This window comes from Pteropus vampyrus, unplaced genomic scaffold, assembly GCF_000151845.1.
Source record: "Pteropus vampyrus isolate Shadow unplaced genomic scaffold, Pvam_2.0 Scaffold74, whole genome shotgun sequence".
Lineage (NCBI taxonomy): Eukaryota > Metazoa > Chordata > Mammalia > Chiroptera > Pteropodidae > Pteropus > Pteropus vampyrus.
In genome coordinates, this window is record NW_011888855.1 from 688,320 (window position 1) to 715,754 (window position 27,435).

Consider the following 27,435-nt stretch of genomic DNA (forward strand, 5'->3'; position numbering starts at 1 on the left):
GATGGAGCTCTTGCGTAGTCCCAGCCACCGTGCTAGGTGCTGAGACTACAGCTATGAAGAAAACAAAGTCCCGCTCTCATGGAGCTGACACTATGATGGGAAAGAAAGCAGAAGAAAGAAATGCCAGATATTTTCAGAGAGTTACGGTTGCGATGAAAAGAGTAAAAGCTTGACTTAACTTGATGGAGTAAATGGAATGGAGCAATGAGCAATTCTTTAGACAGGGTGTTCAGAGAAGACTTCTGAGAAAGTGACATTTTGAGCTGAAATCTGTCAAGAACGGGCTAGGTCATGAAAGACTTTATAAAGTTTGTATCTCTATAGTTGTTAAGAGCCCAGAGGGATCATTGAGTCTAGCTCTGATTATCTTTTAAATAGATAAATGATTATAATGTCAGTTGTGGGACCTAGGCATAAGGGAGAAGGGAAGAGGAACTGAGCCATTAGAACTATTGCCCCAGAGGAAGCAGCAGTAAGGGGAGCAGATAAGAGGCTAAGAAACTAATCTAGTTTAACCTCCCCTTTTTACAAATAAGCAATCAGAGATCCAGAGAAGCTAAGTAACTAGTCTGAAGTCACACAAGTAAATGGTGGCAGAGCCAGGACTAGAATCCAGATCTCCTGGCTGCTAGTCCACATTCAGAAGATAGTCTGGGGTAGGAAACAGACCCAACGTCTGAGCCCAAGCCTTGAATTCCAGCTTCTGTCTGCCCAAGTCTTGTGTTGAGATCTCTTGAAGGAGTCACTGTGGTAATCTCTGGCTTTATTCTCTCCCTACTAGTTAGGATCATGATATTCTAGGAAATAGATCTATCAGTTTACTATGCAGGACTACTATCTAGTTAAGGTTAAAGCAGATTAACCTTCCAAACAATCAGTCCTCCTTGCCCTTAAGCAGTGAATTGTCACTTTAAGGAGAGGTATCTTAAGAGGTTTATATATTTATGAACATTTATTAAGCATCAACTAAGTGCCAGGCACTGGGGATACAGTGGTGAGCCAATACGAAAATAATCTCTGTCATCTTGAAGCTGAAACTCGGGGGTTAGAGATATATAACCCCACAAACAGCTATAAAATTATAATAGTGACGGGTGTTAGCAGTTAGTTACTCAGGTGCAACTGAGGAGGTGGGAGTTTGATCTGGTTAGGGAGATCTGGATACACTTCCTTGAGGAAGTGACACTTGAGATGGGATCTGAAAGAGAAGTGGAGTTATGTAGGGAAAGTCGGGGAGAGAAGGGGGTTCCAATCTGAGGCAATGGCATGGGCAACCTCCGTGTGGCACCAGGGAACATGGCAAGTACAAGAAGGCCACTGTAGCTGGAGCACAGAGAGCGAGAGGAACTTTCAGTTTCCAAGAAAGGCAAACCAGGTATTAAGATAAATACTTTAGTTGATAAACATTTTAGTTGAAAATAAAAGTGCTAGATATGTCCTCGTAATAACTGTAAGGCGCTGACAAGATAGAATCAGATTAAAATAGAAGCACAATGAGAACAAAAAGTCAGTCCTGCACCAAAGCCACTTGTATATTAAGATGCTATATTTTGGATATATTGGGTTAAGTAAAATATATTATTAAAGTGAACTTCAGCTGCGCCTGTATATATTTTTTAATGTGGCGACTTAATTTTTTTAAATTACATAAGTGGTTTACATATTTTCACGAGAGCATGATGGCATAAATTTTAAGAATTCAATTCAGAACATACGCGATGTTCTAAGCAATAGAAGGAATTTGTCACTTTTTTTAAAAAAGTAAAAATTAGCTTTCAGTAGTACTGATCATTCTGTCCATAATCATTTTTCCCCAGAATGGCTGACAACCCCAACAGAATCTTCCTCAGGAAGTAAGAGCAAACCAAAACCTATGATGAAAATTTCTTTTCTTTCTTTTTAATATTACAGTTGAGAGATAAGCCTGGCTCAGGGCCAAAATTTATCTTCTATGTTTCTGCATTTGCCACCAATCTGTTGACCCCTTGCCCATCCGTTCTCAGCGTCAGTTAAGCAGCCCCTCTTTGATAAGCCTTCCACAGTTTGGGAATTGCCAGCTGTCTTTTGGGAAGGCCTTTCTATCTACCTTCTTTGGCTTCTATAAGTTGCAGCTGTTGCAGCCCATTTTCTTGTCACACAGAAAAGAAACAAATCCTATCTTTGTGGTCCCCTTCAATCCAAATCATTCTTTAGCTCCTGGTGCATTTTACCATATCTGACTATTGACTATTTCCAGAGCTTTTGTGAGATCCTTGTTCTAGCTCAATCTACTGACTTCTGCCTTGAATTTTTCTTCTTTTCTTTAACCATTCAGCATCATTGGTCATGGTGGATTCTGAAAGAGATGCAGGAATGCCAGAGAATAAGAGTTCCTTGAATTTCCAACTTCACCTCTGCCGAGTGATATTCCAAGGTTTAAACCAACACCCGACGTCTTCTGCCAGACAACTGGGCTTTTGAAGTCCAACCCAAATCCCCTCCCTCCCTTGCCTGCCAGCTCCCCTGGAACCCGCAGCCTGCGGAGGAGAGCAGTCCCATCCCCCAAAGGACCCTAAAGTGTCCAAGGGTGAGGGAGGCCCAGGGCTGGAGTTTGCTGAGATCCAAGGTGGCAGGCTGCCCAGCACCCCTGCCGCCTGCTCCCTTTCTCCCCAGAGGCTCCTTCTCCAAGACACCCTCCAGGATGCGCAGCAGGGCATGAAAGCTACTAAGCAATGGCAGGGCCCTCCACAATTGCCACCAGTCTTGCCTTCGCTGTTTAGGCTTTTTGCCCATGAAGTCATGACGTTCCCTAGCTTTAAATAAACTCGGTCAGTCACGGGCCTGGGTAAAGACTGGCCCTTATACACACGACAAACCACCTGTCTTCTGAAAAGCGCTCTATCTCCACAGGGGAGGAAAGTCATTCTTTCCCTGTCCCAACTACTGCAGTCCTTTGTAAACTGGTTCCTGGGCCAAAAAAAAATTAGGCCAAGGACATCCTAGAACTGAGGTTCTCAAACATGGCTGCCCACTGGAAACCCTTGGGAGCTTGCAAATTCCAGGGCCCAGGCATTAGCCCAGACCAGCTCGGAACCTCTGGAGGTAGAACAATGCACTGTCATTTTTAATACTCCACAGGTGATTCTGGTGAGTGGCCAGGGTTGAGAACTACTGGCTGGTGAACCCATAGAGCCCAGATCATACTTGAATTTATTATTCTCAGACATAGCTCATTTTTCTAATGTATTATTTAATTTAAAACTACATTTTGCTTCTGTTCAAATCTTGTCATCAACTTTCCTTTGCCAGCAGAAAGCAGCAGAAAGAAATGGACTATATAGGAAGAGACAGATCCTGAAACATTTACGTGTTGGAGCACTGTCCCAGTTCTCTGGGGGCGTCTGTAGAGCCCAGGAACTATGCATTTCTTTCTCTGTTGTCATAGGTGGTTTGTGCTTGTTTCGTTTTTTCATCTAGGCCACTACAAATATTATAAAGGAGCACAATCTAGCTGATAGCAATCAGTGAATTCATGCGCAGGTGTGGAAATGGTCCAAATCTTTCTGCAAGGCCTTCTGAGTCTTCGGTAAGCCCCAGTGCACTTTTGGGCAAGAATGGTTGACATCATGAGGGAATGTGACTCTCTGAAAGAAAGTAAAGATGGCCTCATTCATTGTTTTGAAGGCTGTCTATGATAATAACAGCTACTATTTATTGGGTGCTCCTTATGTGTCAGATACCACACACCACCAGATACGTACACTATCTCATTTATTCTCAGCAGCCACGCAAAGTAGAGATGTGAAAACCTAGGCTCAGAGAGGTTTAGTGACTTGCCTGAGGTTGCAGTGAATTAACGGTGGAGGCGAGATTCGTATCTCATTGGGCTGAGGCTAAAGATCCAGTTCCACTCATCGGGCTGACCTAACCCCAAGGATTTCTGTTCTTCCAGGTAGGGCCCTTTGGCTTCTGGCTCCCCCACTTCCCACCTTGGCTTCATTTCTATGAAAAGCAAGATGATTTAATTATGTGTTAATGAGTCTTCTGCAGAAGCAGAAAGTGAGAGGTGGCTGTGATAACGTGTTAGAAAGTCCGTTTCCCCATTCTGGGCTGAGAGTCTAGGCCAGCACACTGAAAGGGCCGTCTGGTCAGGCCAAAGTGTATCTTGATGTGGCCTCTGTGTTCTCTGGGGTGGGGATACTCTTCCTGAATCTCCTTCTCACTCCAGTTTCCAGGAAGCAGAACAGAACCCCCTCCTGGGTTGTGGCCCCCAGGACTGTCTGAGGTCAAAAGTCCCTGTGATGAGGACACAGGGTGGGTCCTCATAGCTGAGGAAAGAAGTGTCAGCCCCAAAAGCACATTGGACTTCCCACCCCTTAAAGTCCAGTTTTTGGTGTGTGCAGTGGACCCTGTGTCCACTGGGAGCTGAGCATCTCTGAGTCTCTAGGCTTCCCCCTGTCCTGGCCCAGGGCTTTCTAGGAAACACCTGAGGTTGGGCCTGTGACCTGAGCCCTGTGACCTGGGCCCTGCTCCAGTGAGTTCCCAGAGAGGAGGAAACTGCCATTTCAGGAGCGCCTTCTCTCTGCTGCTCTGTGCTCACAGGGAAAGGAAGCTGGCCACAACTTGTGCTGCTCTTCAGGGGGCTGCACTGTTGTTCTTAAAAAGGAAATCAGTGCAAATGAGCTTAAATGAAACAGAATTAAGGCTGGCAGTTTGCGTGGCAGCTGCTGGCAGACAGATAAAGAAGATGGAAAGGGCAAGTGAACAAAGAAGATGGAATCCAGGTGTGGGGGCAGTGAGGCACCAAGTCCTCGGGGCAGGACCAGAGAAGAGAGTAAAACATCAGCCTTAGGGCGGAGGAGGCCTGAGCAGCAGCAGCTGGCACTGCAGGCTGGGCCCTGCCACCAGGGAATTTCAGCTCAATTCCATTTAAACTGAGCGCCTACCAAGCAGCGCAGGCACTGAGGACATAGCAGTGAACAAGACACCCAGGCACTGAGCTCAGGCAGCTGATGTCTAGGGGGATGGGGCAGCAGGGGGAGAACATAAGATTCCGGTTAACGGTGATAGCTGAGAGAGCAGTAAAACAGGGCGATGTGCATGCGTGCGTGTGAACGCCTTCGAATGGATAGTAGGAAGGCCTCTGTGAACACGGGGACACGGGGGATGCTCATTAAGGACAAATGCCTCCTTTATCCCTTCCTGTGGGAAGGAAATATCAGTACTGCACTATCAGACAATAGAAAGTTCCATTTTCATCAAGTGAAACAATACATCCAGTTCAGTAGCACAGCCCGGGGAGTCCACAACTAAACCTTACTTGCAGGTGAGGGGGCGTGGCTCGCAGGGACACAGCAGCAGAGGAAATTCTCTACTGTCAGCCTGGAGGAAAGGGCAAGGTTCTATCGTTTCCTGAGCAATTGCTGTGTTGCTCACATGTAACTTATCTTTAGAACAGTTTCCTTTGGGAATATTTGACATCTACAGGAAAATTGTAAAGAGAAAACGGAAAGTTCCTGTAGGCCTCTGCCCAGCCCCTGTGGTTAGCATCTCACGTAAACACAGTGCATTTGTCAAAACTAAGGAATGCACAGGGGTACAATGCTGGGAACTAAATGCTATAGACTGAATGTGTGTGTCCCCCCAAATTCACTGTTGAGATCTAAACCCCAAGGTGATGGTGTTAGGAGGTGGGGCCTTTGGGAGATGATTAGGTCATGAGGGTGGAGCCCTCATGAATAAGATGTGTCCTTATAAAGAGACCCCAGAGAGCTCTCTTCCGCCATGTGAAGACATACTGAAATGGCCACCTGTGAACCAGGAAATGGGCCCTCACCAGATACAGAATCTGTCAGTGCTTTGATCTTGAACTTTTCAGCCTCCAGAACTATGAGAAACATATTTGTTAAGCACCTAGTTTATGGTGTTAAGCACCTAGTTTATGGCATTAGTTTGTCATAATTACGGCTCACAGTTCCTACCAGGGTGACTACAGCAGCGTCTGCTCTGGGCCAGCCTCTCTAGGCTGTGACTATATTGGCCCGGCTCTCTACATTTGCGGGACAGTTCATGCTGCAACTTCAATTTTCTGATGGGACCAAGAAAAGTAGTTGCTTTTGTTTTTTTCTTGCTATGAAGATGGGAATGATGACTTTCAAACCCTTTATGTGTTGGAGATGAAACTGGTAGTTGCTTTTCCTTTGGCTTTTGGTTTTTTAAAAAATGCTATTGAGGAATGAGGGCTGAGATGGCAGAATGGCCGTGAATACCCACTTGGCCTTTCAGGAAAGTGTGCAGGGAAGCCAACCCCAAGAAGGAAGGCCCAGGGCTGAACCAATGACCCTTGCTCCTCAGAACCAGGAGTTTGCTTCCTGCCTTTGCTGCCTTATTCTAGTGTCATCATCTCTCGTTTGGCCTGGGCTCTCTCCTCGCTCCAGACCCTATCCTACAGTCCGCCTGGATCCCACCCTCATGGACCTTTCTGTAACACAGACCTAACTGTTATGTCTCTCCCTGCTCAAAAACTGCCCCCTGCTCAAAAACCCTGCACCCAGAGAATAAAGTACAGGCCGCTCTGTGCAGCAGTCAGATCCTCATGGCTTGCCCTAACCTTCCCTCTGCTGCCCACTTCCCACTACTCCTGCACCATGTTGGGGTGTCAGGTATCAGCTCTCTGACCTTGGGCAAGCTACTCTCTGTGCTTCGCAGTCCTCAGCTATAAAACAGATTAATAAATAGGACTAGCTCTTAGGGGGAGAGGCTCTAGTGAACAATGCTCAGAAAGTGCTGGTTCAGCCCGGCTTCATTCCATCCACACCTCTGGCACGGACAGGGATGTTAGCTCTGCTCCATGGAGGAGGCAGCCGAGGCGCTGAAGAAGTAATGGAGCCATCTGCTTCTTTCCCATGCCAGCCACTGCCCAGTCCTCTCCCACACTCCTGGAGTGGCCCAGTGGAGGCCCGGCTGGAGAGTGAAGCGGGCTGCATCAGACCTGGCCTGGGGTGCCTACAAGCATCTCAATGATGGAGGTGGTGGCAATGGCCACAGGGAGTGTGGGGCATGGGGGATGGAGTTGTGCCCCTGCCCAGGCTGAGTCAGCAGATCCTGCTTTGCTTCTGCTCATTCCATCCCCCGTGCAGATGGAAAGAACGCCCTATTTTTTAGGTCATGCTACGTGCCAGGTGAGTACAGAGCCCAGAGCTTTGATGTCACATCCATTCCCCCCAACTCCAAAAGGCTGGAGTTACACTTCCGTGTTGCAGAAGTCTGAGGCCCAGCAGACTGGCATAAAGTACACTGGCTCCCTCTCCTGGGCCTCAAGTTGAGAAAGCAACACCCTTGCACTGTAATTGCAGCCTGTTCACCCCTCACTGTGGTGTGAGGCTGAATCACTGGGTCAGGGCCATTTAGGATCACAAGGACCCTCTGTTATATGTCTAAACAGTTACATAGAGCCTGAACCTTCACTCCACTCATCTCTGCTTAAATTTCTTGGCGCATGCTTAGCTTGCACAGTGCGCAGCTGCTCACAGAGGCTCTGGGAACATTCTCAGAGGAGGGATCTTCTGGGAGCAGACCTACTGAATCCACCCTCTTGAACTCTGGGACCTCAGTCTCTTCCTCCAGCATTTCAGGTGTCCTATTAACTGTTAAACAAACCAGTTTTAACTGGTTCCTAGTCTCCTCTGACTTCTACCCTAAACCTTTGGAAAAAATGAACTACCTTGCAGGACCTCTGGCCTCTTACTCTCATTGGCCTTGGGCTTTCCTCCTGGATCACCCTTCTCTCCTGGGCTCCCTTCCCTCACCAGTCCTTGGCACTGGGTGATCACAGGTAATATGCCCTCAGGGCTGGATTCCCCTACTGCCCATCTTCTTACTCTCACCTCAGAAACATAGTCCTCCCTTCTCCAGCCATGACTGAGTCATTGCTTGAATCCTGCTAGCCCCAAGTCCTGGCCTGCAAATCTGTTTCTGTCCCTCTCAGTGAGGCAGGATGAGGCTCCCCGACCCAGAGCCTGGCGGTGGTCGGACTGCCCAGAGGGTGCTGAAGCCCGGAGGGCTGAGGGCGGTAGCAGGGACCTGGTGCCTTGGGCTTCTCTCCACTCAAGCTTCCCCTGCCCTCATCATCCCAGCTCTGCTCCAACTCCTTGCCAGCTTATAACTAAGAGAAGTGTCATCTTTTGTCCCATCCCCTACCCCTCAGCCACAGATGACAAACTGGTGGTCCGCACACATTTTGTTTGGTGAACTTGAAGAATCGCCATACCTTTTTCAAGTTTCAATTAGTTGCTATCATTTAATAATTAACTTATTTCACTTAAGAATCCAGAATTCTAGTTTCTTTTGAAAAATCAGAATATCCGGCAACACTAGGCTCCTTTCTGCACGGTGAAGACGAGCTAGAGCTGCTCTCAGCTGTTCCCTTTCTGTGGGGCTCACACTCTGGTTTCTGCAGTTAAACCCTCCCGGTTGCCCTGGCCGCCTATGTCAGCAGCCTGACCTCCAAACCGTATCTGCATGACGTGCTCCGGGAGAAGGGACAAAAGCCCGCAGGTCTCAGCAGGTAAAGGAGGGCAGAACAGGGCAAACAGAAGAGGGGAGAGGCCCAGTTGGGAGCCACATCCCAGGCTCTCTCCATCACTGTTTATTGCTAGCAGTGTCCCAGACACCCTGTGTGTCCTGTCTTGCCTGGTGCAAGCCTGCTCTGGGGGCCGGGCTGCTGCAAACACACGGCCTGCTGTCCACTGCTTCATCCTATTGGAGCTGGGCCACGGCCCTGAGGCTTTGTCCAGGGCCTGAGTAGCAGTGCGGCCTGTAGGTACTGGCTTCCTTACTGTCCAGCCAACTCAGCCAAATGTGCACCAGGGGGTGGCAGTCTTGTCACAGTCCAACATGATGTTGAGAACAGTGCAGGGGGCCCCGCCCACAGACAGTGCTGTCCGGGAATCCACGCGGTACTTCACAGTGTTCAGGCCCCCCTCCCGGTCCACCTTGAATTGCTCCTGGGGAGACAAGGAGGAGAGAGCATGACCTCAGGGCTTTGTGGATGCCAGGTGTCCACTGATGTCCCAGGACCTTGTCATCAAAGGTCCTGTGACCCCGCTGAAGAGAAGGAGTAAAGCTCAGAGCCACGAAGGCTCTCGCCTGTGGCCAAGCCCTCTGTAAGCAGGGAAGCAGGTATTTTTCAGTTGACTAATATGGCTCCTAGGGAAAAGGCTATTTGAGGAGTGGGGACTCCTGGGTCCCAGGTCTGCCTAGAATTCCCGCACCTTCAGCTGAGTCTCCCCCATCCCAGCCTGCATGGGGTCGGCTGACCCAGTGCCCAGGTGCCCATGGCAGCCACCAAACAGGGCAGGGTATCTAAGCAGAATGCCACCGACTGAGCTGGGCCAAGCAGGGCAGGACAGGGCCAAGCAGGGGAGGACAGATCCATTTGGCCCCAAGGAGAACTTGGGCCTATTGGTTTCGACGTCACCACCCAGAGGACCAGCCAGAACCTGTTTTTGAGCTGCGATGCGCTTCTGGTCCCTCTTCCGCCAGGCCGGGTCATGCAGGTGGCGAAATGTCTTGTACCCAGTTGTGATTCCTGAGGGGCGGAATAGCTAAGGAGAACAAAGCAAGCTGGTTCAGGCTGCCCTCGTGGAGCCCTGGCCCTCACACTAGTCCCCTGGGGTCCCGCTGCCTGCCACAGGCCACAGGCAGGGGCCTGCACTCCCGTTCTGCAGAAGAAGTGTGCTAGTGGAGTAGGGCTGGGATCAGAACCACAGTGCCATCTCCAAGCCCCAGGAACATCATCTGAGGGTAGAGAAGAGCCTCAGGGTGGCCATAATGGCGGCAGTGGGGCCCGGGGTGTTACCTGGAGCCCGGCTCCTCTGATGCGCCTGTAGAACTCGTCGTCCTCACGGCCCCAGCCCCAGAAGCGGTTGGACATCCCGTTGCACTGACACAGAGACAGGCGGCATCACTTGCCCCACCTACCTAGGCAACTCTCTAGTCTCCCACCACTCAGAGTACCCACCCCAAGCTGGGCCAGGCCCCCCTAGCTGGCAGTTCGAAACAGACACACAGATGCTTAAAGTCCCCACAACCTCTGCAGTACGGAGGATGGTCAGCACATCCCCGTCCCTTTGCCTGTCCTAATGAGGCCTTGAACTTGTGTGAGATACTAGTTTTTCAAAATATCTGATCAGCAGGAGGGGACCTCTCTAGGGAGCCGGTGATGAACAGACATGCCAGCTCTTGCTCGACTTCTGCCTCCCTACTTCCCCTGGGGTGGCTCTGCCCTGGTCTCTTCCTCTATGTGGGACAGTGACAGTTGGGCTCTATGGCAGACATTGATTCTTGCCATCAGGCTCAGGGCTTCATTACATAAAGCTGGCTTCAGCCTTGTGAGGAACAGGAGATCCAGGTGAAGCCACTTGGTTCTTCCCGCCCCACCCTCCGCCACAGCGACTGACTCAGGGATGGGCCCGGGACCCAAGTCAGGCCAACCAAGAGCCAGTGTGATGCAGCTCGGGGATTCTTGCTGGCTGGTGGGGAAGAAACTCCCTCTGCCACTGGATGTGGATCTAGATGGACAAGGATTACAGCTATACCCTGAATGTCTAGAGGGAAATCCAGCCTGAAGAAGGCAGAAATGAGACATGAAAAGAGAAATGGTGCCCTGGTGACAATGTCTGAGAGGCTGGGCAAGCCAAACCTGAAGCCAGACACCCCTCTCAGCGGTGCCAGACTTTCCTGCTTTGAGACCCAATGAACCCCCACTTCTCTGAAGTCAGCGTGTAACGAGGTTTCTGTTACTGTGGCTGAATCCTCCCTGACCAACCTGTTAGTCCCCCTCCTCTCCAGTCTCCGCTGCTCCTGGGTTTCCCTTCTGAGCCCCGAACTGCCACACCCCCTGCCAGTGCCCCCACCCAGCGGGGCACTCTCTGGCTCAGCGGAGCAGGCTAGCCAGGCCTCACCAGCTGGTAGTGCTGCTTGGAGAGCAGCAGGATGCCGCCGACGTAGGTCTTGTAGTGGTAGAGCGGGTGGAGCTCTGGGGAGGCTACATGGAAGGGACCCGCCTCGGGGAAGCCGTAGTCCAGCTCCGCGTTGAGAGGGAGCAGGTCCACGTCATGCATGGCGATGTAGTCCGTGCTGTTGCCACTCTCCAGGAAGCCCACGTTGATGAGGGCTGCCCGATTGAACCTGTGCGGGGCGGCCGAGACTGGGCAGGGTGTGGGCAGCCAGCTGGCTCTCCCTCAAACTCTGCCTAAGAGCCTATCCTCACAGCACTCACCTCTGCACCTACACTGCCCTCCAGGCCAACACCGACCTCACCATGGGGCTGCCCAGCTGCATGTCTGCTCCTATACACATCGCATGAATGTTTACTGAGCACCTGCTATGTGCCAGAAAGCGTTCAGAGCGTAGGAGAGACAGCAGTGAGAATTCAAAGCCCTGCCCTCAAAAATAAACAAGTAAATCTGTAACAAGACAGACAGTGTTAAGTGCCCTGGAAAAAAGTAAAGCAGTGTGAGGAGGTAGGCAGTTGTTCTTTTAGATAGGCAGACAGAGGGCCAGGTGATGTGTGAGCAGAAACCTGAAGGCCCAAAGGAACGAGCTGATAGGAGGGGGCTCCAGGCAGAGGAGAGAGAGCGCTTGCCAAGGCCTGAGGCAGGACAGACACCAATGTGGCCAGTTAGAGTGAGTGACGGGGAAGTAGAAGATGTGGTCAGAGGTGACAGGTCCCTGAAGGGCTTGGGCTTGGGCTTGGGCTTGGCCCTGGATGAGATGAGGAGCCACTGGAGGACTTAGAGCAGAAGCATGATGGGCTGTGACTTAGGGTGTAAGGGGTGTTAAGAGACTGGAGGGCCAAGGTGGAAGCAAGGAGATGAGCTGAGAGACAATTACAATAATTTAGGCAAGAGATGATGATTTAGCTCAGGGAAGTGGCAGTGGATACAGTGAGAATTGGGCAGATTCTAGACAGACTCTGCTGATAGACTGGACACGTTGTGTGAGGCAGAAAGGAGGGGAGGAGGACTCCAAGGCTTTTTGGCCTGAGCAACTGGAAGTATACAGTTGCCACTTCCTGAAACAGGGAAGGGGGCAGGGAAGCAGGTCTGGGGCAGACAAGAATTCAGAAATTCAGTTTTGATCATGTTAAGCTGAGATGTTTCTGAGACCGGCAAATGGAGGGTGGTACAGGCAGCTGGACGTGCGGGTCCAGAGTTCAGGAGAGTAGGTGGGCCAGGAACACAGCCTCGGGAGCCACCAGGGCAGAGACAGCCTTAATGCCCTGAGCCTAGACAAGATCCCCCAGGGAGTGACTGTAGCCAGCAAGGGGATGCCCAACACGGAACCCCAAAGACCACTAAAACTGCGAGAACAGGGAGATGAGTCAGAACCTGCAAAGGAGACAGGGAGGGCAGCCAATGAAGGAGGAGGTGACTGGGAGAGTGTTGCCCAGAAGTTAGATAGAGGTGTCTGAGGAAGAAAAGGCCTACAGATGAAAGTGATCAACAAGGTGGGCTCTTCGGTGAAGTTGCTGAGAGCTGTTTTAATGGCATGATGTGGGTAAACATCTGCGTGGACGAGGTTCGACAAAGTGAGAGAAGGGGAAGTTTTGCTATAAAGGGGAGCAGAGAAATGAGGTGATAGCTGTGGGCGACGTGAGACCAAGGGGGTCTTTTTTTTTTTTTTAGATGGGAGCTACTATAGCATGTTGTATGCAGATACAAATGCTCCAGGAGGGAAGAAAAAGCTGATCATGCAGGAGAGAAAGGGACACACAATTGGAGTGATGTCAGATGCGGGAAAGGGACCCAGTGGCAGTGGAAGAGCTGGTTCTGGTGGAGGTGGGACAGGGTGTCCATAAGACCCTGCACAGAAGCTGGAATGCGGGTCCAGGAGGTGGGGACGTGGGCAAGTTCTCTTCCAATTGGTTCTGCTTTCTCAAATAGGAAGCAAAGTCACCAGCTAGGGAAGAATGGGGAGGAGAGGGAACAGGCAGCAGCTGGAAGACTCTGAGAGCCTTCCTGGGCCAGGGTTCATTGTCCTCAGCCACATCTGGCACCCCAGTGCAGGTGTGGAGCAGACAGTGAGGTTTCATCAAGTAGAAGTCGTGCCAGGCAGAAAGGGGCAAGAGTGCTGAGGCATATGCAGAGGAGTGATTTTAACGATGGACCATGAAATCCAAGTTAGGTCAGGAGGAAGTAAGGAGGAGGAAGGTGGGCAGAGAAAACTGGGAGCATCACAGACTAAAGGGACTGGTGGGGTCCAAGAACTGTCAGAGTCTGTCTCCAGTGGGAGAAGGCTGGAGGGAAAGGTCGGCGTGGAGTGTGAGATGCTCCGACTGTGATCATGGAAAGAAGTTTTGGGGAAGGGCAAGGATTTCAGGATACGCCAGACTATGAACAACTTTCGAGCCATGGTGTTGACCCTCCCTTTCCCTAACTCGACAGCCAATCCACCACCAAGCCCTGTCTATGCTTCCTCCAGCCCTTCTGCCATGCTGGCCGGGCCCCCTCATCGCAGGTGCCTACAGTAACCACCCACAGCTCCTCCACTTGTCCTGGTATAATCTACTCCACATACAACAGCCACAAGGACCTTTTTAAAACAGAAATCAGAACAGGGGCTTCCCCAGCCCCAAACTCTCCCCAAAGATTCCTGCTACTCCCAATGAGTAGGGTCTATCGCCTCCTAACCTCTTGTCTGAGACCCACCAGATATTGAACTGCTGCCAGGAAAGGGAGCAGGCTCCAAAGGGCCTGGGCAAAGAGAGGCCCTCAGAAAGGGACAGCTGGTCAGGTGGCCCCTACCTGAAATGATCCACCTGGTTGAGGACATAGATGTGGTGCGGGATCTTCTTCCTGCTCAGGAAGCGATGCATGTGGGGCACAAAGACCAGAAGCTCCTCGAAGCGCTCACGGAAGGGCACTAGCACTGCCAGGCGGTGGGGGCCCCACGATGGGTCTTCTTCCCAGTGCTCAGGGGGTGGCTCTGGCGGGCAGGCCCGGGGTGGGCCTGGGGTCTCTTGCCCTTGTCCCCTGGCTGCCCGAGCCATGTCACCAGAGCAGCTGAGCTGCAGCCAGAGCAGGGAGAAGAAGCCCAGTAAGAGACAGGCAACGAAGAGGTGGAAGACGGAGCATTTCCGGGGGAGGCTGCCGGGGAGCAACCTGGACCTGCGACAAGAGCAGGGACAGGTCAGAGGGGCAGGACTGAGCCGGGGCCCTGTGCTGTCCCCTTCTCATGCTTCCCCACCAGTAGGACACACATGATTGGTATGCCCCAAGCACCTGGGAATTAGTGCAGAAGCAACTTTAGTGCTTTTGCTCATGCTGCTACTGTGCATCAGAATCCTGCTTACTGTTCTAGGCCCAGCCCCTGCACCCACCTCCAAGAAGCCCTCTAACCACTTCCAGGTCACAGAACTTTCTGAGTGAGTCAGACCATGAGGATAGGGATGAAGCTCCTTATCTCTAGCACTTGCCTCTCCCCAGGACAGTGGCTCCTGTCCTGAGCTGACGGCAGGAGCCCTGCCTTAGAGATCCCACCCACTGCCTTCCACACCTGCTCCCCTGCAGGTTCACCAGCAGCTGAAACGTTGGCTTTGTCCTGCTTCTCACACCAGAAAGCTCCCCAAGACCGGGACCTATGCTAGCATCAGTCCCCAGTTTAAAAAAAAAAAAATTTATTTTTTCATTTACTCTTGTCTGAGAAGATAAAATCTGCCCCCAAACCAAGGCAAGGCCCAAACTGACAGTGGCAAGTCACTGAACGAGTCTCAAAGCTTCAGTTCGAAAGGCAGCGCATGTGACAAGAAATGAGAGATGGACAAGGGAAAGAAGGACAAGAGTTGGGTCCAGCACCCAGGCTCATTTCAGAAACTGGGAAGACAGCTGGATATCTTAGACATGTGGGTAGTGCTGGGAGAGACTGCCCTAAAGGTTAGAAAATACAAAGAAACAGGTAGAATTCACTTGGTTTCTCTGCCCCTCTCTCTGGAAGTTCCTGAGGATAGTGGAAGAGGAGCTGAGGAATCCAAATACAAGAAGCTTCCTCTGTACTCCCCGCCCACCCCACCCCCCCCAAGTAATCTGCCAAGCAATCTACTTTATAACCTCTAAGAGTCACCAGCTAGCTGCCAGGCTTATAATTCTACCTCCTAAGTGCCCCTTGTCCCTTCCTCACCACTGCCTCTCTTTTAGCTCAGGTCTCATCTGGTCCTCGCCTGGCTCAGACCCCTTCAATCTCATGAATGAGCCCCTTCTGTTTATAAGATAACAGCCAAATTCCTTGGCCTGATAGTCAAACCCCTCTGACCTGACCCCATCTCCAGTTGCTCCCTATCAACCATGTGCTACAGTTTGGGCAACTCTGAGCTTCTCCACTCACTATGTTCTTTCCTGCTCCAGCCTTCACACAGCTTGCTGCTTCTGCCTAAAATGCTCCTTATTGATTCTTCAGGGCCAAACTCCAATGTCATGGCCAGCACTGCCCACCTCCCCACATGCACACAAAATGAGATACCTGAGCCCTCTTTTGTGTTTCCATGGCATCTGGTACTTCCCTCTTTGGAAGACTCGAGTTTTGTGATCAACTGTGTGTCTGCTGGTCTTCCCTACCGGTAATCAGACTCCTATCTGTGGCCCCAGCACAGGTCACACAGCAGAGGGAGTGCTAAGTGAGTTAGAGGAAGGGTTCAAACTGTCAGGGCACACTTTAAGTCACACCAAATCCTGCCTATCTCTAGCAGCACAACAGCCAATCTGGAAGCCAGCACCCCTGAAGCCAGGCCCAGGTCCCATACACAGCAGAGAGAGGGCTGGGCAGGACACCTTCTCAGAGGCCTTCTGACTTACCCCCCATTGTCCTGTGGTGGGGGTTTCCGCTGGAGAGAAGCAGAGCCCAATTCTGCCAGTTGCCTGGGGAGGCTGGAATCTCTACACATTCTCCCTCCAAGATTCTTTCTGGGGTGAGGTGGAGACCGGGGAGATAGACATGGGGAACTATCCCACCTTCAGGGGAAGAAGCAGTGATTATCCAAGGGTACAGCACGAATTGGGCATTCCATGAACCTTCAAGTGCTGTTCCCTCACCAGGATCACATCCTATGGGCACTCACATCCTACGCTCAAACCTGGCGTAGACAACTGAATTTAGAGTGGAGTCCCAATTCCTCAGGACAGTGGACACTGAGAATAGTTGCTCATGGTGCCACCTGGTGGCAAACTCCAGATCTGCAGTCCCAGCAGCTCCCAGGCCCAGGCCACCCTGCTGAAGGGCAGACCAGATGAGGTTTTGTCTCCATCAATCTGTGCCCAAAGCTAGAAAAGGGAAGATTCAAACCCAGGCAGGCTGGCTCCAGAGCCAGCACTCTTTTAATTGCTATATTAGCCTACATCGGTTGTGTGGATCTTTGTATCCCTGTGTCAAAAGCAAGAATTAACATCAGTAACTTTTTCTGGGAACACAGTTATGTTCCAAAGGTTTATGGAAAGGGACTAGGAAATGGAGATTTTCCCCCTTTACCTTTCCTTTCTTCTCTATCAAATCTCCGTGATACAAAGTTTGAACACTCAACTGCTCTGGTTACAGCACCTCCAAACTGCAAAGGTAACTGGAAGACACCTCTGTGTCAGCCACAATGTCAAGAGTTTTACATATATTATCTCCTTTAATCCTCATACTGCCCTGCAGAGTAGTTATTATGATCTCTGTTTCAGAGATGGAAAAGCCAAGGACAGAAAGATTAAGTGACTTGTTTCTGGTCACATAGCTATTAAAGAGGATTTTTGCCCAGGACTGACTCCACGGTTCACGCTTTCTTTCTATCATATCCCTGTCTTCTTACTTCAATACCAACTCTGAAAAATCTCCAAAGGTAAAGAGTTGTGCCCACTATATTCCAGAATCTGTTGACACCTGGCAAACTTAATAGATGTAAGAGGCAAGAGGTGTGATTCACAGGGTAGAGACCCACTATGAGTTTTAGGTAAGAAAAGTTTGGGGGCACATCTCAAGACTGAAGTGTCCTCTCAAATGCTGGCAGCCAAATAATTCCCTCACTCCAATTCTGCTTTAGTGAGAAACATTATTAGCCAAGGTCTGGGCCAAGTCCATACCTAACGCATGAAGAAGGCCCCATTCAATTACAGTTATACCGGAAATGAACTAGTGTTATGTGTGAGGAGTGCCTAGTAAGTGCCAGACAGTGGCCAGACAGGCAGAAAAGACAGAGCTTCTGTCGGGTGTTTTCTTTTGGGCAGCCAGCAAAGGAAGGGGAGGGTCAGAGCCCACATGGATGTGACGGAGAGGCAGAGACCAGAGGAACAGAATAAAGATCCTCTGAGAGGGACAGACAGAAAGACAGAGATCCACCGAGAGGTTAACGGAGTCAGAGACCCGCACAAAGATAGAAGCCAGTGGAGAAACACAGAGACCCATGAAAGGCAGCGACTTGCAAAGACAGGGACAGAAACTCACAAAGGAAGTCAATGGAGAAATACAGACCCGCGGGTGACGGAGACCTGCGGAGTGACGGACACTGTTAGAGAAAGATACACATAGCGAGAGACACACAGCCAAATACAGAGACAGCGAGTGACCCAACAGAAAAACCACAGACCCTCAGAGTGCCCGGCAGAGACTGAGACGCGACTGCCTCGGGCTCCTAGATTCCGTGCGGTGGCCGGAAAAGATCGGCACCCGGGAGGACCGGGCCCGGGCCAGCCGCTGCCGCTCACCTGCCATCCTCCCAGGGCAGCTGCGCCGCTTTCCTCCGGGAGGGGAACATCGTGGGGGGAGGCGGCGGCGCATGGGGTTTGAGCTCCCAGCCGGGCGGGCCCGGCCTCGCCGGCCTACGCGGCGCCTCCGCCTCCCGCCCCGCCCAGGCTCATCCGCTCCGCCCCTCGTTCCTCCTGGTCCTCCGCTCCGGCGGTGCCGTCTGCTCCCAGGAGCTGCGACGTCAAAGGTTCCGTGTGCCGAGTAACGCGAGTGCTACTCCTGACTCTAATTTTCCTCCCCGCTTAACATCCCGAGAAACTGAGGCCCCAGGGGGGTGCTCAAGTCACTGGCCTGGGACTGAACTTGGACTCTAGATTTCCAAACCGGCGCCCTGAAACAATTTGCATCTTCCTCCTCTTCCCAAGAGAAGTCGGGGAGCGTCCGGATAGACCTGCTGTTAACCCAGGTGCATTATTCCTCCGTAACAAGCTTGGAAGAGAACAAAGCCAAGCTCAGGGCTCAGTCTTAGGTTCAGCTGACACCGCAAGGGGTAGTTAGGAGCCAGGCACTAAAGACAGATTGACTGGATTCGAAAACTGACTCTGCCAATTCAGCTGTTTGGGGACAAGGTGCAATCTCATCTATACTCACACGTGAGTATAAATATTTTCTGATCTACATGGTTGTGGTGAGGATCAAAGGAGAAAATGCACTTGGTACAACTGTAGGCCCAACAGTCAAAGCTATATAAATGACAGCTATCATCCAGGAGCCGGGTACTTTGGTGGAGTTGAGGTGAGAACTGAAGGGAATACTGTAAGGAGATTGAGCTCCCATATTTGCCCTGTAACTATTGGAACTGAGCCCCCGCTGGGCCAGCTTCCCACCTGGGAAGAGCAACAGAATTATTAGTCTTGATCTCCTCTGCTCTTCCAGGCAAATTTCAAGTTTTCCAATAAATAGCTAACATCAAGTGTTTACTACATGCAGTCATTGTTCTAAATTCTTTACTACTGTTATCTCATTCGGTTCTTAAGTATTGTGCTTATTATGCCCACTTTAAAGATGAGGGAACTGAGGCATAGAGACAATTCAGCACGTAAGACCAGGTAGTTTGGTTGCACAATCAACGGTCTCAACTACTCTGCTTCCAAGAGGACTATGGGCCTATGGGCAGGAAATTAATCATTCCTAGCAGCCCCCTTTCTCCCTTAAACACAACAGCACACAACCCGGCAGTCCCCTTCCTGCTGAACTCTCCCAGGACACTGTACCCTATACCAGAATCTTGGCAAATCCAGCTTAGGTTTGGCTGATAACAAAGGTGAGGCTGACCCCTTGCAGAGACCAGTTAAGGTCAAAGATGGAAGCAGGGAGGTGGGACTGTGACCGGGAGGGCACAAGCCCATCTAAAGGAGACAGCTACCGTTCAGCAGAGCTGACTGTTGTTGGATGAAGGCCTACCAGCGTCAGACCCAATTTATCTCAAGAAATCAGATTTCACATAATAATCCAAATTAACTAATTTTAAACTGTGATATCAAGTCATGTTGATAATAAGTACCCTTGACATTATGGTATGAGAATGGAACATTACCTCTGTGGTCTTCCTTGCAAAAACCCAGAACCCCAGTCCAATCATGAGAAAAACAGCAAATTCCAATTGAAGGAAATTCTACAAAATACCTGACCAGTACTCCTGGAAACTGTCAAGGTAATAAAAAACAAGGAAAGTCTGAGAAAATGTCATACCCAAGAGAAGCCCAAGGAGACAACTAATTGTAATGTGGTATCATAGATGGGATCCTGGAACAGAAAAAGGACTTTAGGTAATGACTAAGGAAATCTGCATAAAGCACATTGTTTAGTTTAAAATAATGTATTGTTATTGGTTCATTAATTTGTAACAAATGTACCATAGTTAAGGCATGGCATTAATAGAGGAAACTATCATCACAATTTTCTTGTAATTCTAAAAGTTTATTTTAGAATTTTAATAGAAGTTTATCTTGTAATTTCTAAAAGTTTGTGGAGGTCTGAGTGTTAATGAGCTCAGATTACATACCCCCAGCTGATCAAGTAGTCTCCCAAATTGTCTCTCCTAGTTCCTTTCTCACACACTGCTGGATCAAACTTCCTCTAATTTATATTCAGGGGATTCTCCTACTCAAAACTTTGAACAGTGGGTAATGTACAAATCTCTTAACTGGGGCTCAAGGCCCTTCTCACTTTAAACCTTCCTTTCCAGCCTTCTCACAACCCCTCCCCCACAACTCCAGCTGAAACAATGCCCATCCATCTCCAGACTAGCTGTTTGCCTCTCATTTCCCCAATCACCCCTGCCCTGCTTCCTTTAATCAGAATCCTTCCTCCAAGGTCCTTGCTGAAATCCCATGCTACTGGTTAAGCCCATCAGTATCCTCACCCCTACCAGCCCAAGGATTTCTGTCCTTCCCACAATAGCAGTATTTCTGTTCAACGCACTCTATCCTAAGCAGGCACTTCTTTGCAGCATAACAATGCTACTGAATCCACCTACTCTGGAAAGGTAAGGAGGGTACTTTATGAGCAAGCTGGTGCAGAGGAAATGGTGTGGATTTGAGCACCAACCCCACAATTTACTTGATAATCTTGGGCAAAACCACTACCCTCTACTGCAAGAGGTATGGAGAAGACGGAGAATGAAGGTCATAGGTGGGTACTCATCTTGGAATGTGAAGTGCTTTGCCCAGTGAAAGAACTGACATTTCCTGAAGCAGCTCACGGTGTTATGCCCACTGATAGTAAGTAGAGTGACTTTACACTGGACAAGAAGTCTATTTTTTTTTTTTATTGGGAAACCAACATAAAAAGCTAGGCTTATTGAAAATGAAATCAGTAACTAAAACTCTGCAGGCCACATCCCCAGGCAGCACCGAGACCTCTGCTCTCTCTGATCCCAGCCCCTCAAGCCCCTCAAAGGACAACCATGTGTAGAACCTGGGGTCAACCTTAGGGCCACTTTCCCACACTGCAGCCCTCTACCCCACCCTCAAATGACACACACCCCCTGGATCAGCGGGCTGGGTCAAGACCCAAGCTAGGAACAGTGAGGTTCCCAAGGTGGCAGGGAATCATAGCTACAACATAACTGCTCAAAATCCAAGTTAGCAAAGGAAGACAAAAGCCTGGCTTGCCCACCCGCTCCCCTCTCCCAGCCAACCCAAACAACAGCCTCACATCCCTGATCAGTAACACTGTGATTCGGAGGTGCCAAAGGGGGTCCCAGTGGCTTTACCAGCCCCCTAGGAAATTACTGCGAAGGGCCAAAGCCCAGGGGAGAGGACAAGCACTTGTCCCACCACCTGCTCAGTATTAGCCATTCAAGCTGCTGCCCTCAGTTTGTGCCTGGGGTGCCTGTGGCCCCTCTCCCCTCCAGAATATCCATGGCTGAAAACCAGTCCTCCTGCCAGAGAGAAATCAGTTCCAGGAGGCCCTTTCTCCCCCAGCCTTGGGGGAAGGATGGCTACACCAGCTTCTTGGCTTCAAAGAAGCTCTTGAGATGTCGCATCTGCCAGACGCCGATGGCTACAAGGATGAGGGTTTGCAGAATGGACCACCACAGCACCCTCTGGTTGGTGCTCTCGCTGGTCTGACGGAAGCGCTCCTCTCGCCACTGCAGGGGAGAGAATAGAAGAGCCTAAGCTGGCTGGGCCTTCCTGGGACCATTAGAACAGCTGGGTTCCCTCCCAGGGCCAGCCAGCTTTGCCTCAGTTCCAGTCAAGTGCCTGCAAAGAGCCATCCCCCGCAGGGACTCTCTTCACCCTCATATGCCAGATGACCTCAGGTAACCTAAGTCTGTTTCCTCATCTGTCAAGTACAGCCCTCACTTGGTCCTATGGTGGTGCCTAGGGGACAGGTAAAATAGTTGCAGTATCACCATCAGACAGAGCTGTCTTGGAGCACTCAGGAGTGGACTTGCTCTAGCCCTCTGCCCAGGTCTCCCAAACTGCTCCTTGAAGATTGTGGGCACAGGTTGCAAATTGGTGGCCTAGGGGCTAGATCTGGCCCATGAATGTGTTTTGTTTGACTCACATACTGTTTTGCCAACATTTAAAACCCAGGAAATTTTCACATAAAAACCTGAACCCCTAGCTCCTCTTCCAACCCAGGGCTAGCTAGCATTTCTGCAAGGCTGTCCTCAGCTGAAAACAGTAGCTGTTCCTGTTTAAATAGGTCACTATCCTACCAATCCTTATAGTCATAGGTCCATTCACAGTACCTGCCTGGCCCCTGGGCACAGGTGAGTTTGAAACCCCTGGTCCTGGGAACACCTACAGCCATGGATATAGTATTCAAGTGCTGGTATCAATTCTCGCTGTCACTTTGTGTAACTGTGTGACTTAGGGCAATACCAGCCTCTTAAGAGACTGTCTCCTTAATCACAAAGTAAAGTTAGTAATAGCCATCCCACCTTTTAGACTTGCAAAGTAGCACAAACAGATATGTCTTGGGGTTTCATAATGAATCTTGACATACAACTCCCGGCTGAGCCAGTGGGCAGCTTCTGGGAAGAAGCCCACTGCTCCTGACCTTACCACTCACCCGCTGGTAGTTCTGCTCTTTCTGGATCTGCTCCACTTGCTCCACCAGCTGTCGCACTCGTAGCTGCAACTCACTTAACTTGTCTTTGGCAGCAATTTCTGCATAATCATTGGCATGTTCACCCACCTGGATGTCCAAATGAACTCTCTGGGAAAAGATAAGGAGTACAGAGGGAATCAGGCAGCCTTGCTCAGTCTTCCTGCCGAGGACTGACAGCTGGTCCCCCCATCTTCCTTCATTTGTTTATTTAGCAAACAGCGATGAGGCTTCCTCAGTGTCCAGCCCTATAGGGCTCTCAGCACACAGGAAAGAATAAGCCCTGGCTGATGCTCTAACCAAGGTATGTACAAAGAGCTCGGCAACCATGCCACGGATGTTTACTGAAAACCCAGTCTTATTAGGAGACACAAATCCAACATACTCATAGTAAACCCACAGTACCACCAGTCCCCAGTTCTCACCAGGCACTAGAGGCTAAAAGCTATGAGTCCCACATGAGTCTACTTACCAGCATGCCTCCAGCAAAAAGGGAGAACTTGGTGGAATTGGAGTGAAGACAGATCTGGTGCTCGCCAGGGGTATGGGATGTGAAAGTAAACCTGCCCTCAGAGCCATACTGTCGGGCCAGGATGACCTGGAGAGAAGGGGCTTCAGTGAGCGTTATGGTGGAGACAGGGTTAGAGGCTCTAAGTGCCTCTAAGTTGACAAAAAGAACCTTAGGCATTCTGCAATACTAAAAGGTCCAAAGCCACTCAGCAGCAGTTGCCAAAAGCTTGTCTGAGAACTATCTGGAACAGGGGTACAGAGTCTGACATTAGGTTGGTATGTGACCGCTTATGGGGCAAGTTTTCCTTTATTCACAGCCCATGCCCTTTCCATTATTTTTGTGTAATTTCTTTTTAAAGTGAAAGGTGACAGCATAAGGGTTTGGGTTTTTTTTGGTTCTAATATCCTTATTTGTCAAAATTTAAAGCTGCTCATTCTTTTTAGAAAGCATCTTGCTCTGAAATCCTAGTCTAGATGTCACAGCTTTAGAACTGGCACAATTCTTTTATTTTCCAGCATAACAATTAATCCACCACAATTAATCCACCCATCACACCTGTAAAATACATGACCAAGAAAATAGCTCAGGGAAGGTAACTGATTTGGCGAAGTCATGCGGCAGTCAGTAATAAGTTGAGAGGAGCAGCCAACACTGCAACAGCCTAAGTTAGACCTAGAGTGAACTCCTGGGATCTTCCCACACCACCAACTGTTTTTGGGGGGTTTGTTTGTTTGTTTGTTTGTTTGTTTGTTAGCAATTTAGCAAATGTGGAAACTAGGAGGGGAAGTACCAGCGTTTGATTGGTCTGGCGCTGAAGTACAGAGCGGAGGGCTCAGCGGGACTAAGGGGTTGACTCACCTTGTCTTCTGGGTCCTTCACCTCCACGAACATGCCAAGCCCGGGGGTGGCCGGCTGATATTCCTCCCGCTGCTTGTCATACAGCTGCGTCCGGTAGTTTCCTAGAGGGAAGCGAGACAAGCCCAGGTCAGAGGAGCGCGAAGTGGCTCCGGGTTCGCGGCCGCCAAGACAGGGCGAGGCCAGCTGCTCCCGGCTCTGTAGCGCTGCTGATTCTCCCGCACCCCGCGCCCCAAAACCGCGGTCTTCTTCCCAACTCTCCCCCTCCCCCCGCACCTATAACCATAGTCTCGTCCGGAATCTCCTCAATAAAGCACTTCTTCTCAGTCTCCCCGATGTGAAAGTAGAGAGCGCCTCCGCGGGCCGCAAACCACAGAAGCAGCAGAAGAGCCCGAACCAACCGATCCAGCCCCGCTCCGGACCAGGGGCCGACGACCCGAACAACCTGCTCTGCAGCCATCTTGCCCTACTAGCCCGCGCAGCCGCAGCCAACCGCGCCACGTAGCCTTGCCGCCGCCGCGGGGCCTGCCGGGACAGCGAGTTCCGCTGCGGGATGTGGGTGTGGCTACTGCAAGTGGGTGCTACAAGACCCCGGATGCCCCATGGCATGGCGTGGTGCGGCGGTACCTGATTGGGGCGCAGCTTCAACCCGGGGCCCCAAAGTTTAACAGTTCTTTTGGTTGACCCTCGTCGCAGGCCGGCGACCAGTGGTAATTAGTTTGTTACAGATGATGAAAGTTTGTTTGAGGTCGCTGAACAATTTATGAGCAGAGACATGATTCGAACCTAGGATCCTTGACTTCCCTCGGCATAGCATCCGCCATTCTGGGTTGGCTTCTGTTAAAAATGTAACTTTGAAAAAAATAAATGACACAAACAATGCTCGAATTTATCTTCAAAATTTTTTCGAAAGAAAAAAAAGAAAAGCCATGGTCTTCCTTTATTACTTCCTTTACCACTCCCCTCTTCCCTCCCTCCCGTTGCCCCCCAGCCTATATCACGCTAAAATCTGGCGTGTATGGTCCTAGGCACCCCACCGTCACCATTGCATACTCCTCCACACGGGCTTTGCTGCAGTCTCCCGGCCGTGATGGGCTCGTCGCCCGACTGGGATCTGGCGCAGGTTAAGGGCTATTGGGATTCTTGGGGCGGAGCCGCCTCGTTTTGAAGAGATTTGCACTAAATGTGAGATCAGCAAAGGTCTAGGTCTGCCCTTCATGTCCTTCCTGAATTTTACCCAAATTTCAGTGTATTTTGGCACCGCTTCTTCAGTTAGTTTATTATTGTGCTACCTCAAGTTTTCATAGAAGTTGGAGTTTTCTCTCTACTTTGGATTCTCTTGTTGCATTTGGCCCTAAGGAGGGAAGTTTAATGGGAATGTGTTCACATTTCCCATAATCAGGAAGTCTATCTCATTTTTCTGAACAGTAACAATACTCTATTATATGAATGTATCTTATTTTTTTTAACCATTCTTTTGATGAAAGTGCTTACTATTTCCCCCTAATTATTTGCTCTTACAAAAACTAGTGCAATAAAAATTCTTGTTGATTAGAGATCACAAAATCGCCTTCCCAAAAACTTTGTACCAATTTACAGTCCCACCAGCAGTGTGTTGGAGTGTTTACCACACCCCGGAGAAATGTTTCCAATCGTTTTAATCTTTGCAAAATCAGAGGATGAACATTTGGTTTTCACTGTTATAATTTTTACCCCTCCTCAGAAACTGAACATCTTTTGATGGTCACTTGTTTTCTTCTATAAACTGCTGGTTGTGTTTTTCTTAGTGCTGTGATAACTACATACTATTACTGCTGATGTAACCACTATTCAGATTAACAAATGATTACAAAATTAATAAATAATAACATTTAATCATATTAGTTTCAGGTATTTTTAAATTAAACTTTTTACATTGAGATAATTATAGGTTCACATGCAGTTGTAAGGAATAATGCAGAGAGACCCAGTTTACCCATTACTCAGTTTCCCCCAATTGTAACAACTTGCCCAAGAATAATACAATATCACAACCAGGATATACACTGATACAGTCAAGATACAGAACATCACCACACAGATCCCTCATGTTGTCCTATTATAGCTACACCACTTCCCTACCTTCTCGTCTCCTCCATAACCCCAGACAGCCAGTAATCTATGTTTTCCGCTACTATAACTTTGCCATTTCAAGAATGTTACATAAATGGAATCATACAGTATGAAACCTTTTGAGATTGGCTTTTTTCACTCAGCATAATTTTCTTGAGATTTATTCAGCTTGTTGCATATTTCAGTAGTTAGTTGCCTTCCATAGTAAAAAGTAACCATTACACACCACTTATAAAGATATAATTTTGTAATATCAACAACTGAAAAGGGTGAGAACAGAGCTTTGAAAAGAGGATAATTTTTTATATTTTACTGAAGTTAAGCTAGTATACATTCAAATTAGAGTGTTATAACTTTAGAATGTTAGATGTAATTCCCACCGTAACTACAAAGAAAATAGCTAAAGAATATACACAATAGGTAATGAGAAAGGAATTTAAATGTTTCACTACAAAAAAATTAATTAAACATAAAAGAAGACAATAAATGCAGATGAGGGACAAAAAAGCTTTAAGGCAAATAGAAAACAAGTAGCAAAATGACAGAAGTCCCTCTTTATCAATAATCACTTTAAATGAAATGGATTAAATTCTCCAATCAAAAGACAAAGATTGGTGGAATGAATATAAAGAAAACATGATCCAACTATATGTTGTCTACAAGAGACTGATTTTAGATCCAAAGACACAAACAGATTTGAAAGCAAAGGAATGGAAAAGGTTATTCCATGCAAAGAGTAACTATACTAATATCAGAAAAAATTGACTTTGAATAAAAAATGTTACAAGAGACAAAGGATATTATTTTCATAAAAGGTTCATATAGCAAGAAGATAAAACAATTATAAACATATACATACCTAATAACAGACATACATAAAACACTCTAACAAAAATACACATTCTTCTCAAGTGCATATAGGACGTCTTCCAGGATAGATGAAATATTAGGTATATATTTGGAAATTAATCTCATTAGATTTTAAAAGATATCATACAAAGTATCTTTTCTGACAGCAATGAGATGAAGTTAGAAATAAATAACAAAAGGAAAATTGGAAGATTCATAAATTTGTGAAAATTAAGCAATGGATTTTTTGGCAATTAGAGCTATTCATTTATTTATTTAACCACTCTGGCTTGAGCACATATTTCACGCCATATTCAATGCGTGATGTTAGAAATGTGTTGGTGATTCAAAAACAGACATTCTCTAGCCACATGATGTTAACAGTCTAGCAAAGGGGGGCTGTATAATTGTAATTACATACTTTTTTTCTTTTAAACAACATATTCTTAAATAGCAAATGAATCAAGAAGAAATCACAAGAGATCTCTAAGAAAATACTTAGAGATGAACGATGATGAAAACACAATGTACCAAAACTTATGGGACACAGAGAAAGCAGTGCTAAGGGGTAAATTTATAGCTGTAAATGCTTATATTTACAAACTGGAAAGATCTCAAATCAATAACCTCATTTTACAACATAAAGAACTAGAAAAAGAAGACAAAACAAACCCAAAGCTATTAGATAGGACGAAGGTTTCGAGGTCTGAGTAATTCTTACTAAATGCTATTAATAGTAACAAACTATTTTTTCAATGCCTTTTTCCATCCACCTATTCAACCAGACAACTCAG

General features: G+C 48.7%; 2 protein-coding genes across 8 annotated transcripts; both read right to left on the reverse strand.

Annotated features, from left to right (window-relative positions):
- Positions 1 to 8,249: 8,249 nt before the first annotated feature.
- Positions 8,250 to 17,871, reverse strand: B4GALT7 (beta-1,4-galactosyltransferase 7). Of its 7 annotated transcripts, none has more exons than XM_023531844.1 (7): positions 17,715 to 17,871; positions 15,831 to 15,986; positions 13,788 to 14,150; positions 10,944 to 11,169; positions 9,839 to 9,922; positions 9,480 to 9,568; positions 8,250 to 8,984 (listed from the first exon to the last, which is right to left on the reverse strand). In XM_023531844.1, exons 1-7 carry the CDS (start codon positions 17,762 to 17,764, stop codon positions 8,951 to 8,953), a joined length of 1,002 nt encoding a protein of 333 aa, XP_023387612.1. In that variant the 5' UTR covers positions 17,765 to 17,871; the 3' UTR covers positions 8,250 to 8,950. The 7 variants fall into 7 exon arrangements, with proteins under 7 accessions (XP_023387612.1, XP_023387611.1, XP_023387613.1 ...); XM_023531843.1 differs by having other exon boundaries at positions 9,480 to 9,584; positions 17,715 to 17,868; XM_023531845.1 differs by lacking the exon at positions 15,831 to 15,986 and adding an exon at positions 15,499 to 15,648 and having other exon boundaries at positions 9,480 to 9,584; positions 17,715 to 17,860.
- A 2,638-nt stretch (positions 17,872 to 20,509) lies between these two features.
- Positions 20,510 to 24,173, reverse strand: TMED9 (transmembrane p24 trafficking protein 9). The gene is made up of 5 exons (XM_011362174.2): positions 23,957 to 24,173; positions 23,684 to 23,784; positions 22,787 to 22,912; positions 22,279 to 22,425; positions 20,510 to 21,349 (listed from the first exon to the last, which is right to left on the reverse strand). Exons 1-5 carry the CDS (start codon positions 24,138 to 24,140, stop codon positions 21,200 to 21,202), a joined length of 708 nt encoding a protein of 235 aa, XP_011360476.1. The 5' UTR covers positions 24,141 to 24,173; the 3' UTR covers positions 20,510 to 21,199.
- Between the last annotated feature and the right edge of the window lie 3,262 nt (positions 24,174 to 27,435).

What these genes read in the sequence shown, in the direction of transcription:
- TMED9 (XM_011362174.2), bottom strand. Translation starts at nt 24,140, where the DNA reads ATGGCTGCAGAGCAGGTTGTTCGGGTCGTCGGCCCCTGGTCCGGAGCG. An exon ending in TGAAGGACCCAGAAGACAAG is followed by an intron (nt 22,913 to 23,683) that starts GTGAGTCAACCC and finishes CCTTCTCTCCAG; the next exon opens with GTCATCCTGGCCCGACAGTA. An exon ending in AAGAGCAGAACTACCAGCGG is followed by an intron (nt 21,350 to 22,278) that starts GTGAGTGGTAAG and finishes TCTCCCCTGCAG; the next exon opens with TGGCGAGAGGAGCGCTTCCG.
- B4GALT7 (XM_023531843.1), bottom strand. Translation starts at nt 17,764, where the DNA reads ATGTTCCCCTCCCGGAGGAAAGCGGCGCAGCTGCCCTGGGAGGATGGC. An exon ending in CCAAGCAGCACTACCAGCTG is followed by an intron (nt 9,923 to 10,943) that starts GTGAGGCCTGGC and finishes TCTCTGTGTCAG; the next exon opens with TGCAACGGGATGTCCAACCG. An exon ending in TCAGAGGAGCCGGGCTCCAG is followed by an intron (nt 9,585 to 9,838) that starts GTAACACCCCGG and finishes TGTTCTCCTTAG; the next exon opens with CTATTCCGCCCCTCAGGAAT.